At 44.8% G+C, this 18,747-nt stretch overlaps 1 protein-coding gene across 2 annotated transcripts in view; it reads right to left on the bottom strand.

The window, feature by feature from the left end:
* Window positions 1–18,747, bottom strand: part of LOC126089044 (lachesin-like) — a 1,131,845-nt gene that overhangs the window by 259,867 nt on the left and 853,231 nt on the right. For both annotated transcript variants that reach the window (XM_049906881.1, XM_049906882.1), the window contains exon 7: window positions 6,736–6,864. In XM_049906881.1, the coding sequence (XP_049762838.1) occupies window positions 6,736–6,864 (129 nt within the window). The remainder of the gene's footprint in view (window positions 1–6,735; window positions 6,865–18,747) is intronic.

Below are 18,747 nucleotides of genomic sequence, written 5' to 3'. Positions count from 1 at the left end.
GCTCACGCCCCAACATCGTGCAGCCCGCCTCCAGTGGTGTCGCGACAGGCGTGAATGGAGGGACGAATGGAGACGTGTCGTCTTCAGCGATGAGAGTCGCTTCTGCCTTGGTGCCAATGATGGTCCTATGCGTGTTTGGCGCCGTGCAGGTGAAGGCCACAATCAGGAAATTGAAATAAGAACACCGTGAATTCATTGTCCCAGGAAGGGGAAACTTTATTGACACATTCCTGGGGTCAGATACATCACATGATCACACTGACAGAACCACAGGCACATAGACACAGGCAACAGAGCATGCACAATGTCGGCACTAGTACAGTGTATATCCACCTTTCGCAGCAATGCAGGCTGCTATTCTCCCATGGAGACGATCGTAGAGATGCTGAATGTAGTCCTGTGGAACGGCTTGCCATGCCATTTCCACCTGGCGCCTCAGTTGGACCAGCGTTCGTGCTGGACGTGCAGCCCGCGTGAGACGACGCTTCATCCAGTCCCAAACATGCTCAATGGGGGACAGATCCGGAGATCTTGCTGGCCAGGGTAGTTGACTTACACCTTCTAGAGCACGTTGGGTGGCACGGGATACATGCGGACGTGCATTGTCCTGTTGGAACAGCAAGTTCCCTTGCCGGTCTAGGAATGGTAGAACAATGGGTTCGATGACGGTTTGGATGTACCGTGCACAATTCAGAGTCCCCTGGACGATCACCAGTGGTGTACGGCCAGTGTAGGAGATCGCTCCCCACACCATGATGCCGGGTGTTGGCCCTGTGTGCCTCGGTCGTATGCAGTCCTGATTGTGGCGCTCACCTGCACGGCGCCAAACACGCATACGACCATCATTGGCACCAAGGCAGAAGCGACTCTCATCGCTGAAGACGACACGTCTCCATTCGTCCCTCCATTCACGCCTGTCGCGACACCACTGGAGGCGGGCTGCACGATGTTGGGGCGTGAGCGGAAGACGGCCTAACGGTGTGCGGGACCGTAGCCCAGCTTCATGGAGACGGTTGCAAATGGTCCTCGGCGATACCCCAGGAGCAACAGTGTCCCTATTTTGCTGGGAAGTGGCGGTGCGGTGCCCTACGGCACTGCGTAGGATCCTACGGTTTGGGCGTGCATCCGTGCGTCGCTGCGGTCCGGTCCCAGGTCGACGGGCACGTGCACCTTCCGCCGATCACTGGCGACAACATCGATGTACTGTGGAGACCTCACGCCCCACGTGTTGAGCAATTCGGCGGTACGTCCACCCGGCCTCCCGCATGCCCACTATACGCCCTCGCTCAAAGTCCGTCAACTGCACATACGGGTCACGTCCACGCTGTCGTGGCATGCTACCAGTGTTAAAGACTGCGATGGAGCTCCGTATGCCACGGCAAACTGGCTGACACTGACGGCGGCGGTGCACAAATGCTGCGCAGCTAGCGCCATTCGACGGCCAACACCGCGGTTCCTGGTGTGTCCGCTGTGCCGTGCGTGTGATCATTGCTTGTACAGCCCTCTCGCAGTGTCCGGAGCAAGTATGGTGGGTCTGACACACCGGTGTCAATGTGTTCTTTTTCCATTTCCAGGAGTGTATGTGTGTGTGTGTGTGTGTGTGTGTGTGTGTGTGTTTGTGTATGTTTCTGTGTATGGTGAGTGAAGTCTTATGAAACAATGTGCGTATAGTGTGTGCAGTGACTGATAGTGAGATATGAGTGAACAATGTGGCATTACATTATTTTATATATTATTTGTAAGAAACGTATTGTATACCATGACTAAATCTAATGATTGTCTCTAATTAGAACTCTGTAAATGTATCTGTATATGTTTCAGCTTATTTTAAATTGGTCTAAACTTGTAAATACAGTGCTAATACAAATGATTGAAGCGATTTCACAAATTCACTGTAGCTCCATTCATTGACATATGGTCATGACACACTACAAATACGTAGAAAAAATCATGAAGTTTTGTTCGGCTGAAGCCGCACTTCAGGTTTCTGCCGCCAGAGCGCTCTAGAGCGCAGTGAGACAAAATGACGACAGGAGCCGCGAAAGCGTATGTCGTGCTTGAAATGCACTCACATCAGTCAGTCATAACAGAGCAACGACACTTCAGGACGAAGTTCAACAAAGATCCACCAACTGATAACTCCATTCGGCGATGATATGCGCAGTTTAAAGCTTCTGGATGCCTCTGTAAGGGGAAATCAACGGGTCGGCCTGCAGTGAGCGAAGAAACGGTTGAACACGTGCGGACAAGTTTCACGCGTAGCCCGCGGAAGTCGACTGGAGACCGACAGCGCCGACTTCATCTTTCAACAGGATGGTGCTCCACCGCACTTCCATCATGATGTTCGGCATTTCTTAAACAGGAGATCGGAAAACCGATGGATCAGTCGTGGAGGAGATCATGATCAGCAATTCATGTCATGGCCTCCACGCTCTCCCGACTTAACCCCATGCGATTTCTTTCTGTGGGGTTATGTGAAAGATTCAGTGTTTAAACCTCCTCTACCAAGAAACGAGCCAGAACTGCAACCTCGCATCAACGATGCTTTCGAACTGTGTGCTGCGCGAGTGTGGGAGGAACTTGATTATCGGCTTGATGTCTGCCGAATCACTAAATGGGCACATATCGAACACTTTTGAATGCCTAAAAAAAGTTTTTGAGTTTTTGTATGTGTGTGCAAAGCATTGTGAAAATATCTCAAATAATAAAGTTATTGTAGACCTGTGAAATCGCTTCAATCATTTGTAATAACCCTGTACTTTGACGTGTCCTATATTCTTGTAAAAAGAGATCTACAGATAAATAAAGCTGCTACTACTATTACTACTACTACATAGTTCAGCAAACGTCTTGTTAATTCTTATTTAAAAATAAAATGCAGAAAACTACCCTAAAACGCTGTTCACCTGAAACAAATAGGGACGATATATCATTTACAGAGATGGAGACTGAGTTTTGTAATTTTTGTTTATTTGTTGACACAATTATACATTATGAAACAGTCATAACCATCTGCAGACGGCCAATGCGGATGAAACCGGTTGTGACTGTTGCATAAAAAACTGATTTCGTCAGAAAATAAACAAAAGTTACAAAATAATCACAAATAGGGGTGCTATATTACCTGCATGGGGTGAAATTACAATGAATCCCACAATGTTCGATCATTGCTCCCTACTGTTATTCCTTTATGTTAGTAACCTTCCACTTTATTTCAGTCGGGAGGTACAACTAGTCCTGCCTGCAGATGATACAGGCATTGTTCCGATGCCAAGCAAAGGAGCATCAACATAAAAAATTGTAAATGACGTTTTTGTGTCAATAATATCCCATCTACTACTAACCTGGTACACAAGAAGAAGCAGTAAATAGGGTAGGAGATTATTTATTCTTAGGTCCTTGGTTTTGGCGTTTGATCATTGCTCCCTACTGTTATTGCTTTATGTTAATAACTTTCCACTTTATTTCAGTGAGGAGGCATAACTAGTCCAGCCTTCAGATGATACAAGCATTTTTTCGATGCCAAGCAAAGAAGCATTAACAGAAAAAATAGTAAATTACGTTTTTGTGTCAATAATAACCCATCTGCTACTGACCTGGTACATAAAAAAAACAATAAATACGTTAGGAGATTATTTATTCTTAGGTTTTGGTTTAGCTAATTTTGCAATAAGAGTAATATTGATAACTTTAGGTACATAAAAGTCACTCAATTAACATATTTTGCATATTTTCATTCATTGATGTATTATGGGATACTAAATCCTGCTTACTCAAGTAGTATTCATTTGCATAAAAAATTCAATTAGGTTTATGTGTGGAGTCGAGACACACACTCACCAACCCACCCACCCACCCACACACACACACACACACACACACACACCTCATGCAGCTGGAAACACTAATCATAGTGTCGCAGTACATTTACTCCTTAAGAAGCTAAGTCTGACAATAACAGAGATGAAACTTCCTGGCAGATTAAAACTGTGTGCCCGACCAGGACTCGAACTCGGGACCTTTGCCTTCCGCGGGCAAGTGCTCTACCATCTGAGCTACCGAAGCATGACTCACGCTCGGTCCTCACAGCTTTACTTCTACCAGTATCTCGTCTCCTACCTTCCAAACTTTACAGAACCTCTCCTGCGAAACTTGCAGAACTACCACTCCTGAAAGAAAGGATACTGTGGAGACATGGCTTAGCCACAGCCTGGGGGATGTTTCCAGAATGAGATTTTCATTCTTCAGCGGAGTGTGCGCTGATATGAAACTTCCTGGCAGATTAAAACTGTGTGCCCGAGCGAGACTCGAACTCGGGACCTTTGCCTTTCGCGGGCAAGTGCTCTACCATCTGAGCTACCGAAGCACGACTTACGCCCGGTCCTCACAGCTTTACTTCTACCAGTATCTCGTCTCCTACCTTCCAAACTTTACAGAAGCTCTCCTGCGAACCTTGCAGAACTAGCACTCCTGAAAGAAAGGATACTGCGGAGACGTGGCTTAGCCACAGCCTGTGGGATGTTTCCAGAATGAGATCTTCACTCTGCAGCGGAGTGTGCGCTGATATGAAACTTTCTGGCAGATTAAAACTGTGTGCCCGACCGAGACTCGAACTCGGGACCCTTGCCTTTCGCGGGCAAGTGCTCTACCACATGAGCTACCGAAGCACGACTCACGCCCGGTCCTCACAGCTTTACTTCTACCAGTATCTCGTCTCCTACCTTCCAAACTTGACAGAAGGTCTCCTGCGAACCTTGCAGAACTAGCATTCCTGATAGAAAGGATACTGCGGAGACATGGCTTAGCCACAGTCTGGGGGATGTTTCCAGAATGAGATTTTCACTCCGCCGCAGAGTAAAAATCTTATTCTGGAATAACAGAGATATTCACTAGTAAATAACCTTTAATTAATCTAGCGATGGCACAAACGGAAGAAATATACAGCTGCTAGTTAGCTGGCCCTTTTAATGGATTCCATGTTCCACAGTTCTTTTTTTCACAAAGTGCTGTAACGACGTGGATTCAATCCTTTTACATTCACATAGCATATTAATTTGTTGTATGGGTACATGATGAATGAAAAAAGCCATAGTTGAAAGAAAGCAAGTAATAAATGAATAGATGATACACATACATACACACACACACACACACACACGCGCACACGCACGCACGCACGCACACACACACACACACACACACATACACCTCTGAGAAATTCAAAACAACTGCCAGTGACATCTTCAACTGTTCGACTATCCGTCATCTTGTTTTCACACCTTCATCTGTTCCATAGTCCGCCATCTTGTTATCACAGCTGGTAAACAGTGACACTGACAGCGACAGTGACAACTCAACACACAGAAATTGACAATGAAGAAGAAACGATATAGAAACTGTAAGTGAAACATATTGTAAATAGACACACACACTCACACACACACATAATCTTTCACATAAATTATTAACCTCAGGCATAGCCATTTTTTTTTTTCATCAGTCTACTGACTGGTTTGATGCGGCCGGCCACGAATTGCTTTCCTGTGCTAACCTCTTCATCTCAGAGTAGCACTTGCAACCTACGTCCTCAATTACTTGCTTGACGTATTCCAATCTGTGTCTTCCTCTACAGTTTTTGCCCTCTACAGCTCCCTCTAGTACCATGGAAGTCATTCCCTCATGTCTTAGCAGATGTCCTATCATCCTGTACCTTCTCCTTATCAGTGTTTTCCACATATTCCTTTCCTCTCCGATTCTGCGTAGAACCTCCTCATTCCTTACCTTATCAGTCCACCTAATTTTCAACATTCGTCTATAGCACCACATCTAAAATGCTTCGATTCTCTTCTGTTCCGGCTTTCCCACAGCCCATGTTTCACTACCATACAATGTTGTACTCCAGACGTACATCATCAGAAATTTATTCCTCAAATTAAGGCCAGTATTTGATATTAGGAGACTTCTATTGGCCAGAAATGCCTTTTTTGCGATAGCGAGTCTGCTTTTTATGTCCTCTTTGTTCCGTCCGTCATTGGTTATTTTACTGCCTAGGTAGCAGAATTCATTGACTTCGTGACCATCAATCCTGATGTTAAGTTACTCGCTGTTCTCGTTTCTACTACTCCTCATTACTTTCGCCTTTCTCCGATTTAGCCATAACAGTTTAGAAATCGTTATTTTTGTGTAATTTTTTTGCCATTATGTTGTATCTAGTTGCAGGTGACCAACTATAAAGGAAAGAAGACACTGTAAAAACGTAATACAGCAGGAAAGCCACACCATGTGCTAAGAAGTATTGAATACACAATTATATGTGCTCTTCAAAAATCTGTTAATACTATTGAGATACTAATTATTTGTATGTATTTAAACAGTAAAGAACATTCCTTATGTTTAACCGCCCTAAAAATAAAAATACCACTGATGATGCTGCAACTGCAGTGAAACATGTCTGGGACGAAAAACAAAATTGTGTTTTTTAAAGGGGGACACTTCCCAAAAACATATTTTATTGTTAAAGTAAACACAGACGAAAGAGCTTCAACCTCAAGACGGTTATCCAATGTTATTATTGTTCTCAGAGGTAGGCAAAAATTGAAGGATAGCACCCGAAGGAGTTGTTTTGCGCTACCCTGCTTTCCGTAGCAGTGCCTTCGCAGACAGCCGCTAGAGCAGACAGCGGCGCTGCAGAAAGCGCAGGCGGCTGACGGCAGAGCTGGCGTTGAGTCTACTTACACTGCACTCGCAGCAGCACCCTCTTGCTGATGGAGGGCGGGACGCCGTTGGAGGCGATGCACAGGTAGGCGCCCATGTGCAGCCGGCTCACCTTGGTGATGGTCAGCACCTCCCCGTCCACCACGTTCACTGTCGACACAAACCGGTCAAAGCTAAGTCCAGGAGGCTAACGCAACGAAACCTTTACTATCAAATCTCGAAACTCATTTAAACTATTCCTTACGTTCTCACGCTCACAACATTCGCACAGTGAAAATGTTCAGTCCTTCTCACATTCAGCGACTGACATGCGTGATCAGATTACATTCAACAGGCATCTACAAAAGTCCGGTAACCTATGCTACAAAACTTATAAACCCAAACATATTAGTAAAGTATTTTAATTCCATGTATTGTGGTAGCGGACTTAGATGTAATTGACAGTTGCCCACACAAATATGCAGATATATCAAATTGTAAAATGGAAAAGGAAGCGGAACTGTATGTAATAATCTCGTATTTGGGTTCCTTATAATAAGAATATAATAACTTGTTTCATTTGAAAGAAAATGAGGGGACTACGTTATTAAAAAATGAACTGTAGTGTTCAAACAATTACAAACATCACGTTTTTGCGCAGCAAAGTGAAGAAACTATAATATTCTGCATCACGTCGTAATCTGGAAGAAAACTTAGAACCATGCTACACCACTGATGCATTGCTCGATCCTAATCAAAAGGCATTCATTGAACACGTCTGTCCCAATGTGTTGATGGTACAGCAGTGTGCAAGGAGTGTTACTTCCCGCCTCGTGAAATTTGTGAACTGCCCATGTATAAAGCCTGTCTAAGATACGATGCATGGACCTGAATCTGATAGACGCTGTGCTTGATTCAATTGTCTGTAATGGACGCCCTCGGAGGCCAATCCTTTGATTATCACTCTCTGAATATATACTGCATTAGCCAGACGGGAGGAACTAATAGTATTTTAGTGATCCAGTTAGAGGTGTCTAATTCATTAAGTCTTACTACTTTTTAATTTTCTCCTGTTTTATCTTGTATTGGTTTCACTTGCAAGTCTTAAAGTTAAATTTTTCATCTGCTGGTACTTCCGACTGGTGTTAGTATTTCTGACTGAACTTCGCTGTTGTACACCAGCACACAACTTATATCTCTGAAACTCCTCGTAGAGTATTAGAGAAATAGTTCTCACCGTGTTGACTCATCGAATAGGGAGAAACACAGTTTAATATTATGTAGCGTTGCTGATGTAGTGTTTCTATTGGATATACTGACATCAAGGGCTTCAAACGGCTCTTAGTACATTTGTGCCAACTGTTCAGTTGCACTGTCGTTATCCGAATTTTACGATCATGAAAAACTTAGTAAGACCTGCAGAAACGTAGCATAGGAAAGGAAAAAGAAACTCTTTTTGAGTATTATATTTTCACTGTTCAACGTGTCTTGGAGTATGTTAGAGCCCCTACACTGTAAAACTAAATAGCGGCTCTGACGCCATATATGACAACGACGACGACTAAATAATATTCGTAATTATGATTCTGTATTTACAGGACACTACCGCTAGAAAATAAATGCCCCATGTTCCTTCTTGCTGTGCAATGAATTAAACATACAAAATGATATATGTGAAAACCTTGAAAAGGCATTAAAATACTCATTCGTCGTTAGAAACTGTTCTCCCGGGCGCTGACTATTCTTGGCAAAATGAGATTTGTCGACCAATTGGCCCATAGCAACCTAGACGTACCGAGTATAAGTTATCGGCGTAGTGAGGTGCCACATGAATAAATTCCCCGAAACAACTACTAACTCACGACGATAGTAATCCAACCCTGACTTAATAAAGTTGCCTGGCTGCCTAGAAATTGACGATGTTGAACGTGAGTATTACGACTCTTGACTAAAAATCGCCACTTTCTGAGAACAACTCTCTTACACAGAGGAAACACAATGTAACTTTGATAAAATGGGCTAAAAGACCAAAATGAAAAGAATCGGGATAGCACGAAAGAATTATCTGAATGGTACGAAAATCTCTAGACGCGATGAACATCTGCAGAGAAATAAATGATTACAGTTCTAGAACAATTGGATAATTTATTCACGAGAAAAGACTTCACAAACACAGCAAGTCAGTAACGAATTTCTCAATCGCTGGCCCTTAAACAAGCAATTACTTGGCTTGGCACATCGCTAGATTTGTTGGTTCTACTCCTGAGGAGTATCGTGCTAAATTCTGTCCAGCTGGCATTAGATCATCAAAATCCCGAGCTGGTTGGAAGACCCTCCCATAGCGCTCCAAACTTTCTCAGTTGGCGATCCGGCAACCCTGGTGGCCAAGGGAGGGGTTCGCAAGCACGGAACATGCAACAGAAACTATCGCCATGTGTGGACGTGCATTACCTTGCTGTCCAGGATGGCTTTCCATGAAGAGCAACAAATCGGGGCGTAGAATATCGTCGACGTACCACTGTGCTGTAAGGACGCCGTGGATGACAATCAAAGAGGTCCTGCTGTGACATGAAATGACATCCCAGACCATCACTCCTGATTTTCGGACCTTATGGCAGGCGACAGTCAGGTTGGTGTCTTGCCGCTATCTGGGGCGTCTCAAGACACGTCTTCAGTGGTTATCGTGGATCATTTCGAAGCGGGACTCATCAGTGAAGAAAATTCTACTCCACTCAGTGAGATTTTAGGCTGAACACGTGTCTGGAGACGTCCCAGACAGCGGTTGGATGTTGACCAGAATGTCGTCCGCCATACTGCCCGACAACCAGCAGCGACGGTCTGTTGTTAAATTTCATTTCATAGCAGAAACCCTTTACTAGTCATCCACAGCACCCTTATAGCACAGCGTTACGTCCACGATATTCTACGTCCCGTTTTGTTGCCATTCGTGGCATGTCGTCCTGGGCTTACATTTCAGCAAAATAATGGTTGCCTGCACAAGGAGAGAGTTAGGAAAGTTACTACTGCCTGTCAAACCATACCTTGTCCAGCAAGACTGCCGGATTTCTCTCCAATTAAGAACATTAGGAGCATTACGGACAGAGCCCTCCAACCATCCCGCGAATTTGACGATCTAACGCTCTAGTTGCACATCATTTGCCACGATATCTGTCAGGAGGACACCCGACACCTTTATCACGAATGATAAGGCGAATAGTTTGTTCCATAAAGGCCAGAGGTGGAACAAAGCGTTACTGACTTGCTCCACGAAAGTCTCGACTACAATGATAGTCACCACACGTTATATTACGAAAAAATTCGGATAGTCTCAACAGTTTTGAATCAAATTAAAACTGTTGATAGGGCGTCCACAACCGACTATATTGAGATAGGTAAACAATGGTCCGATCTTCTTATTTATTGTGTTATGGACGCACACAGCGTACACCGCATAAGCGCAATGTAGCTCATAGTATTTGTTCAAAGTGACGACCGCCTGTCTCAATGTATTCATCGCCAACGGCGCATGAAGTTTTGCCGCACTCTCTCAAAGATCTCTGGTGTCTTTCATACCAGGAGACAGACGGTATGGATCCTAGCAAGAAGGTCATCTGTCGTTTCTACACGGGTTTCATAAACCAACGTTTTGACGCAACCACAGAGGAAGGAGTCTAGATCTGGCGATCACGCTGATGTTGGGACAAAACCTCTTCCTCCAACCCATCGATGAGGGTACGTGTTGTTCAGGTGCTCGCGGACATAAACATCGCAGAGGGCTGGTCCAGCGTAATGCTGAAACCGTATCCTTCCGCGGACAAGGATTACAGTCTAAAGAACTGCATCCACTGTTTCGATACATGCACTGAGACTGGCAGTCGTTTTGAACAGTTACTATAAGCTACGTTGTTGTTATGCTGTACGCCGGTCGGAGTGGCCGTGCGGTTCTAGGCGCTACAGTTTTGAACCGAGCGATCGCTACGCTCGCAGGTTCGAATCCTGCCTCGGGAATGGATGTGTGTGATGTCATTAGGTTAGTTATGTTTAATTAGTTCTAAGTTCTGGGCGACTGATGACCTCAGAAGTTAAGTCGCATAGTGCTCAGAGCCATTTTTTTGTTATGCTGTACGCGCTGTGTATGCCTTTAACACAACAAGTATTCATATTCAAGCATAGTTCCTATATCTCAATAAAAGCAGTTTCAATTTGACCCAAAATGTATGAGACATCCTCTATATTGCCTCAAAAGAATAACAATAATGCACCTCTTAAAACCCTAAATGTCATTGACACATGATAGTTACAAACAAATGAAGATTAGCGGCACGCTAAGACCTTACTTAGTCACGTATAGATCGGAACACAAGTTTCTTTTTAACATTTTTCATAACAAACCTTATAGACTCTTTGATGGCGGCCTCATTCTCACCCAGCTGTCGGCGGCACGCTACTGAAGACCAGCAATTCAGTACACCGATCGTTTTACCAGCAGCGGACCCACTGACTTACTTTATACTGTCTGTAATAGATATCAGCTTCTTTTAATACCTGGAATATCCTGTTGTTCAGACAGTGCTTACTCTCTCAACTGTCTACTTAACTTCTCATCTCGAGCAGCGTACAATGTGGGATCTCCGGGTAACATCATTTACGACGGGCTGTATAAGCGGTTCGTCATACTGTTTACAAGAGAGAAAAAAAAATTGGAAAATGTAGAACACTCAGTTACGTGGATACAGTGGATCACCAAATGATGAGATGGAAAAATTAATTACGAAGGGTTAATGACATGGAGATAGGTTATGTGACGAAATTTCACAGAAGCAAAAGGAGGGTAATGGAGTGTAGTCGAGATAGACCAGGTGGTGCTGAAGGAATAAGATTAGGAATTGAAACAGGGAAAGCAGTAGATGAGGTTTTTTAGCTGAGCAGCAAAATAATTGATGATGGTCGAAATAGAGAGTATATAAGCTTCAGATGGACAATAGCAAGGAAAGCACTTCTGAAAAACAGGAAGTTGTAAACATCTAATGTCAATTTAAGTGTAGCGAAGTCTTTCTTCAAGGTATTTGTCTAGAGTAGAACCTTATACGGAAGTGCAACGTGACGATAACTAGTTCAGACAACAACAGAATACAAAATTTTGAAATGTAGTGCTACAGATGTATGCTGAAGGCTAAATGGGAAGATAGAGTTAACTAATAAGAATGTACAGAATTGAATTGGGAAAAAAGAGATTTCTGAAGCAACATGAATGAAAGAATGGGTCAGCTGACAGGACGTAAGAATTGTGGCCACAAAATAATGGGACTACTCCCGTAAAACATTTTATTTCAGAAACATAGGCACACTGAGGTGACAAAAGTCATGGGATACCGTCTAATATCGCCGGTGCAGGATTTTGTGCACGAACTGAGTTCTCTATTAAGTCCCGTGTCGGGAGATTTGGGCAGCCTAATCATACGCTCTAACTGTTCAGATACTTCCACAGATCAGACGCGAACAATTGTGGTCCGGTGACAAGGCGCATCGTTGTTTGGGACTCCAGGTACACCATCGCAGGCGCTCCTGTCTCTGATGCAGAGTCAAGGGTAACCGCAGCTATGGTCTCCGAGCTGTGGGACCAGAGGATCCAGTCCATTCCACGGAAACACGGCCACCACCAGAATGAAATTTTCACTCTGCAGCGGAGTGTGCGCTGATATGAAACTTCCTGGCCGATTAAAACTGTATGCCGGACCGAGACTCGGATTTGGAACCTATGCCATTCGCGGACAAGTGCTCTACCATCTGAGCTACCAAAGCACGACTCACGCCCCGTCCTCACAGCCTTACTTCCGCCAGTACCTCGTCTCCTACTTTCCAAGCTGTGAGGATGGGTCGTGATCGTGCTTGGGTAGCTCTGATGGTAGAGTTCTTGTTCGCGAAAGGCACAGGTCCTGAGTTCGAGTCTCGATCCGGCACAAACTTTTAATCTGCCAGGAATTTTCATATCAGCTCACACTCCACTACACAGAGAAAATCTCATTCTGGAAACATCCCCCAGTCTGTGGCTAACCAATGTCTCCGCTATATGCCTTCTTCCAGGAGTGCTAGTTCTGCAAGGTTCGCAGGAGAGCTTCTGTGAAGTTTAAAAGGAATAGACGAGGTACTGGCGAAAGTAAAGCTATGAGGACGGATCGGGTGTCGTGTGTCGTGCTTCGGTAGCTCACACTGTAGAGCATTTGCCCGCGAAAGGCTTAGGTCCCGAGTTCGAGTCTCGGTCCAGCAGACAGTTTTAATCTGCCAGGAAGTTTCACAGCCACCAGCAGCTTACATAATGTCTCGTTGACAACTTAGATCCATGACTTCGTGTGGTCTGCGACAAAGTAGAACCCTGCCGTCAGCTCTTACCAGCTGAAATCGAGTCTCACCTAACCAGGCGACGATTTTTCAGTCGCCATCGTGTCCAACCGATGTTGCCACAAGTTTAGGAGAGCCGCTGCAGGTGATGTCGTACTTCTGTCAAGAACACCCACGGCGGTCGTCTGCTGCCATAATCCATCAACGCCAAATTTAGCCACACTATCCTAAAGGATGCGTACGCCCCACATTAACTTCTGCCGTTATATCACGCAGTGTTGCTTCTCTGTTATCAATGGCGTCTCTAAGGAAACGCCGCTGTTCTTGGTTGTTAACTGAAGGCCGTCGGCCACTGCATTGTCCGTGGTGAGAGGCAGTTCCTGAAATTTAGTATTCTTGTCACACTCTTGACAATATAGATACCAAATTATTGAATTCCCTAACGATTTCCGGAATGGAATGGTCCACGCTTGTAGCTCCAACTACAATTCCGCGTTCAGTGTCTAGTAATTCCCGTCCTGCGGCCAAGATCACGTGGGAAACCTTTCCACGTAAATTCCACTACTGGCCATTAAGATTGCTACACCACAATGATGACGTGCTACAGACGCGAAATTTAACCGACAGGATGAAGATGCTGTGATATGAAAATGATTAGCTTTTCAGAGCATTCACACAACGCTGGCGCCGGTGGCGACACCTACAACGTGCTGATATGAGGAAAGTTTCCAACCAATTTCTCATACACGAACAGCAGTTCACCGGCGTTGCCTGGTGAAACGTTGTTGTGAAGCCTCGGGTAAGGAGGAGAAATGCGTACCATCACGTTTCCGTCTTTGATGAAGGTCGGATTATAGCCTATTGCGATTGCGGATTTTCGTATAGCGACATTGCTGCCCGCGTTGGTCGACATTCAAATACTGTTAGCAGAATATGCAATCGCTCGGTTCAGGAGGGTAATACGGAACGCCGTGCAGGATCCCAACGGCCTCGTATCACTAGCAGTCGAGATGACAGGCAACATATCCGCATGGCTGTAACGGATCGTGCAGCCACGTCTCGATCCCTGAGTCAACAGATGGGGACGTTTGCAAGACAACAACCATCTGCACGAACAGTTCGACGACGTTTGCAGCAGCATGGACTATCAGCGCGGAGACCATAGCTGCGGTTACCCTTGACTCAGCATCAGAGACAGGAGCGCCTGCAATGGTGTACTCAACGACGAACCTGGGTGCACGAATGGCACAACGTCATTTTTTCGGATGAATCCAGGTTCTGTTTACAACATCATCATGGTAGCATCCGTGTTTGGCGACATCGCGGTGAACGCACATTGGAAGCGTGTATTCGTCATCGCCATACTGGCGTATCACTCGGCGTGATGGTATGGGGTGCCATTGGATACACGTCTCGGTCACCGCTTGTTCGCATTGACAGCACTTTGAACAGTGGACGTTACATTTCAGATTTGTTACGACCCGTGGCTCTACCCTACAATCGATCCCTGCGAAACCCTACATTTCAGCAGGATAATGGCCGACCGCATGTTGCTGGTCCTGTACGGGCCTTTCTGGATACAGAAAATGTTCGACTGCTGCCCTGGCCAGCACATTCTCCAGATGTCTCAGCAATTGAAAACGTCTGGTCAATGGTGGCTGAGCAACTGGCTCGTCACAATACGCCATTCACTACTCCTGATGAACTGTGGTATCGTGTTGAAGCTGCATGGGCAGCTGTACCTGTACACGCCATCCAAGCTCTGTTTGACTCAATGTGCAGGCGTTTCAAGGTGGTCTGGTCAATGGTGGCTGAGCAACTGGCTCGTCACAATACGCCATTCACTACTCCTGATGAACTGTGGTATCGTGTTGAAGCTGCATGGGCAGCTGTACCTGTACACGCCATCCAAGCTCTGTTTGACTCAATGCGCAGGCGTTTCAAGGTGGTTGTTCTGGGAACTGATTTCTCAGGATCTATGCACCAAAACTGTCCAATGAATAGCCGTGTATCATCTGGATTTCTTCTTGTTGTAGCAATTTTATTGGCCAGTAGTGTACCTGACAACGGTGCCCATACGATAGTTAGCAGGGTGGCGGTGGGGGGTGGGGGAGGCTAGATTTGCGGTTATGATGTATTTTTAAAATTTTGGAACATGAATGGTGACTTGTGAGTAGATATTAAAAATAGATGTTAAAAAATTGCATAACACTGATATTCCAACAGCTTTCCTTAAAGAGGAAGATCTGAAATCACTACACATTTTACTTTTCCTGAGAGTCGCCTCAGTGTGTTTAGTGATTGTCACCCCCAATAACCTGCCCTCCTCTATGCCTACGAAGCTGCATGCTAATTTTCCAATGATTGAATCAGTGCTGGAAATCTTCCTCTGTGAGCTGCTTGATGATACGCTCTGCTTTTACTGCTGCAAAGAACCGTTATTTTGTTCGATTTAATGCAGAATTGAGCCTGGGGAATAGAAAAAAAACACACGATGCTAGGTCACGCGAATAAAGTATGCAGTCTATAATCGGGATGCTCTACGTAGCTGGAAACCTCTTAACAGACAGTGCGATATGAGCCTGTGCGTTGTTTTGATGCAGGACCCTTGACTTGCTCATTCACAATTGGGCTTGTTTCCTCTTCTTATTTTCTCACTGATTTGAGCGATCACCTCAAGGTAATAATGTTAAATACTAGTTTTACCTTCAGGTACACAGTTCCAAGAATACTGAAAAACGACAATCACCATCGCTCTGAATCTCGATTTGCTCATTCAAGCTTATTTTGCTCTAGGCGAAGTTGGGCACTTACAATCCATGGATTGGCGCTTAGTTTCCGAATCCTATGTGAAAAACCAAGAAAATTCACATGTTATTACTTTTTACATGTTAGGATGGTTTCTAATTTTTTTCAAAAAATCAGTGCAAATATTTTCACGGGCAACTTTTTATTCGATTGTGTGAGCCGACCACTGTGGTCGAGCGGTTCTAGGCGCTTCAGTCCGGAACCGCGCTGCTGCTACGGTCGCAGGCTCGAATCCTACCTCGGGCATGGATGTGTGTGCTGTCCTTAGGTTAGATAGGTTTAAGTAGTTCTACGTCTAGAGGACTGATGACCTCAGATATTAAGTTCCATAGTGCTAAGAACCATTTTAACCATTTTTGATGGTGTGGACTTACGACACAGGTTTCACACACACTTTTCTGCTGTTAAATGACTTTTGTAAAATTTGCCTCACGCATTCTTTGTCCATTCCTTCAGCTTCAGCAACCGATCTAATACTCAACCGCTGGTCAGACCGAGTGAAAGCACCTACGTCTTCGATATTTTCATCCGTTTTCAATACTAGAGGGCGTCCCGGGCGTGAATTACCTTCAGCGCCTTCTTGCCCATCTTAGAAATGCTTGAGCCTCAGTCTTCTCGATACACTTCTTTCCGTAAAAGTTTTCAGCAGCAGTTTCTCCACGTTTGTCATAAAACTTCAATTCGTTGCTCTATTACTACACTTACGATTTTCCGGCAAAACAAAATAACAGCTCTTACACAAACTAAGGCCGCCGCCGCAGCTTCGATTTGTTTAGACACCACAGATGCCGCATTCAACTGCGAAGGCTTCATGCATTACATTTTTTGGTCGTTCATGGCCTTTTTTCTGAATCATCAGTGCTCTGAGTGGTCTGGTGCAGCCCGCAACGAAATATCATCTCAGTTCATTTTCAGCGCATGCGTACTTACTCAAAGACAGCATCAGTCTCGTTATCTTATAGTCACACGTCGTATCGTGAAGCATCAGGGAGCCTTCACTTCGTAATAGAGGGATCTGTGGGGGTGTCAGTTATATAGGGAGACCATGGCATGAGAACAGTAGGCAGATTCAAGAAGGCAAGATCAAATGGGTGCAGATCATGAGATGGCGAGATCGTGAGAACTGTACAGGAAAGCCGCAGCATGGAGCGCTCCATCGAATAAACATAACACAAAGATAGCCAAAGCCTTGCAGACAAACAAAAATTGTTGTTGTTGTGGTCTTCTGTTCTGAGACTGGTTTGATGCAGCTCTCCATGCTACTCTATCCTGTGCAAGCTTATTCATCTCCCAGTACCTACTGTAACCTACATCCTTCTGAATCTGCTTAGTGTATTCATCTCTTGGTCTCCACCTACGATTTTTACCCTCCACGCTGCCCTCCAATACTAAATTGGTGATCCCTTGATGCCTCAGAACATGTCCTACCAACCGATCCCTTCTTCTGGTCAAGTTGTGCCACAAACGTCTCTTCTCCCCAGTCCTATTCAATACTTCCTCATTAGTTATGTGATCTACCCATCAAATTTTCAGCACTCTTCTGTAGCAGAATTACACGAAGCGAAATGTAGTGTGAGGAGGGCTATGCGAGAGGCGTTCAATGAATTCGAAAGTAAAGTTCTATGTACTGACTTGGCAGAAAATCCTAAGAAATTTTGGTCTTATGTCAAAGTGGTTGGTGGATCGAAACAAAATGTCCAGACACTCTGTGACCAAAATGGTACTGAAACAGAGGATGACAGACTAAAGGCCGAAATACTTAATGTATTTTTTCAAAGCTGTTTCACAGAGGAAGACTACACTGTAGTTCCTTCTCTAGATTGTCGTACAGATGACAAAATGGTAGATATAGAAATAGACGACAGAGGGATAGAGAAACAATTAAAATAGCTCAAAAGAGGAAAGGCCGCTGGACCGGATGGGATACCAGTTCGATTTTACACAGAGTACGCGAAGGAACTTGCCCCCTTCTTGCAGCGGTGTACCGTAGGTCTCCAGAAGAGCGTAACTTTCCAAAGGATTGGCCAAGGGCACAGGTCATCCCCGTTTTCAAGAGGGGACGTCGAATGGATGTGCAGAACTATAGACCTATATCTCTAACGTCGATCAGTTGTAGAATTTTGGAACACGTATTATGTTCGAGTATAATGACTTTTCTGGAGACTAGAAATCTACTCTGCAGGAATCAGCATGGGTTTCGAAAAAGACGGTTGTGTGAAACCCAGCTCGCGCTATTCGTCCACAAGACTCAGAGGGCCATAGACACGGGTTCCCATGTAGATGCCGTGTTTCTTGACTTCCGCAAGGCGTTCGATACAGTTCCCCACAGTCGTTTGATGAACAAAGTAAGAGCAAATGGACTATCAGACGAATTGTGTGATTGGATTGAAGAGTTCCTAGATAAAAGAACGCAGCATGTCATTCTCAATGGAGAGAAGTCTTCCGAAGTAAGAGTGATTTCAGGTGTGCCGCAGGGGAGTGTCGTAGGACCGTTGCTGTTCACAATATACATAAATGACCTCGTGGATGACATTGGAAGTTCACTGAGGGTATTTGCAGATGATGCTGTGGTATATCGAAAGGTTGTAACAATGGAAAATTGTACTGAAATGCAGGAGGATCTGCAGCGAATTGACGCATGGTGCAGGGAATGGCAACTGAATCTCAATGTAGACAAGTGTAATGTGCTGCGAATACATAGAAAGATAGATCCCTTATCATTTAGCTACAATATAGAAGGTCAGCAACTGGAAGCAGTTAATTCCATAAATTATCTGGGAGTACGCATTACGAGTGATTTAAAATGGAATGATCATATGAAGTTGATCGTCGATAAAGCAGATGCCAGACTGAGATTCATTGGAAGACTCCTAAGGAAATGCAATCCGAAAACAAAGGAAGTAGGTT

This window comes from Schistocerca cancellata, chromosome 1 (genome assembly GCF_023864275.1).
Source record: "Schistocerca cancellata isolate TAMUIC-IGC-003103 chromosome 1, iqSchCanc2.1, whole genome shotgun sequence".
NCBI classification, from domain to species: domain Eukaryota; kingdom Metazoa; phylum Arthropoda; class Insecta; order Orthoptera; family Acrididae; genus Schistocerca; species Schistocerca cancellata.
Note: the sequence above shows the minus strand (reverse complement) of the source record. Positions and strands in the feature narration are given on the sequence as shown.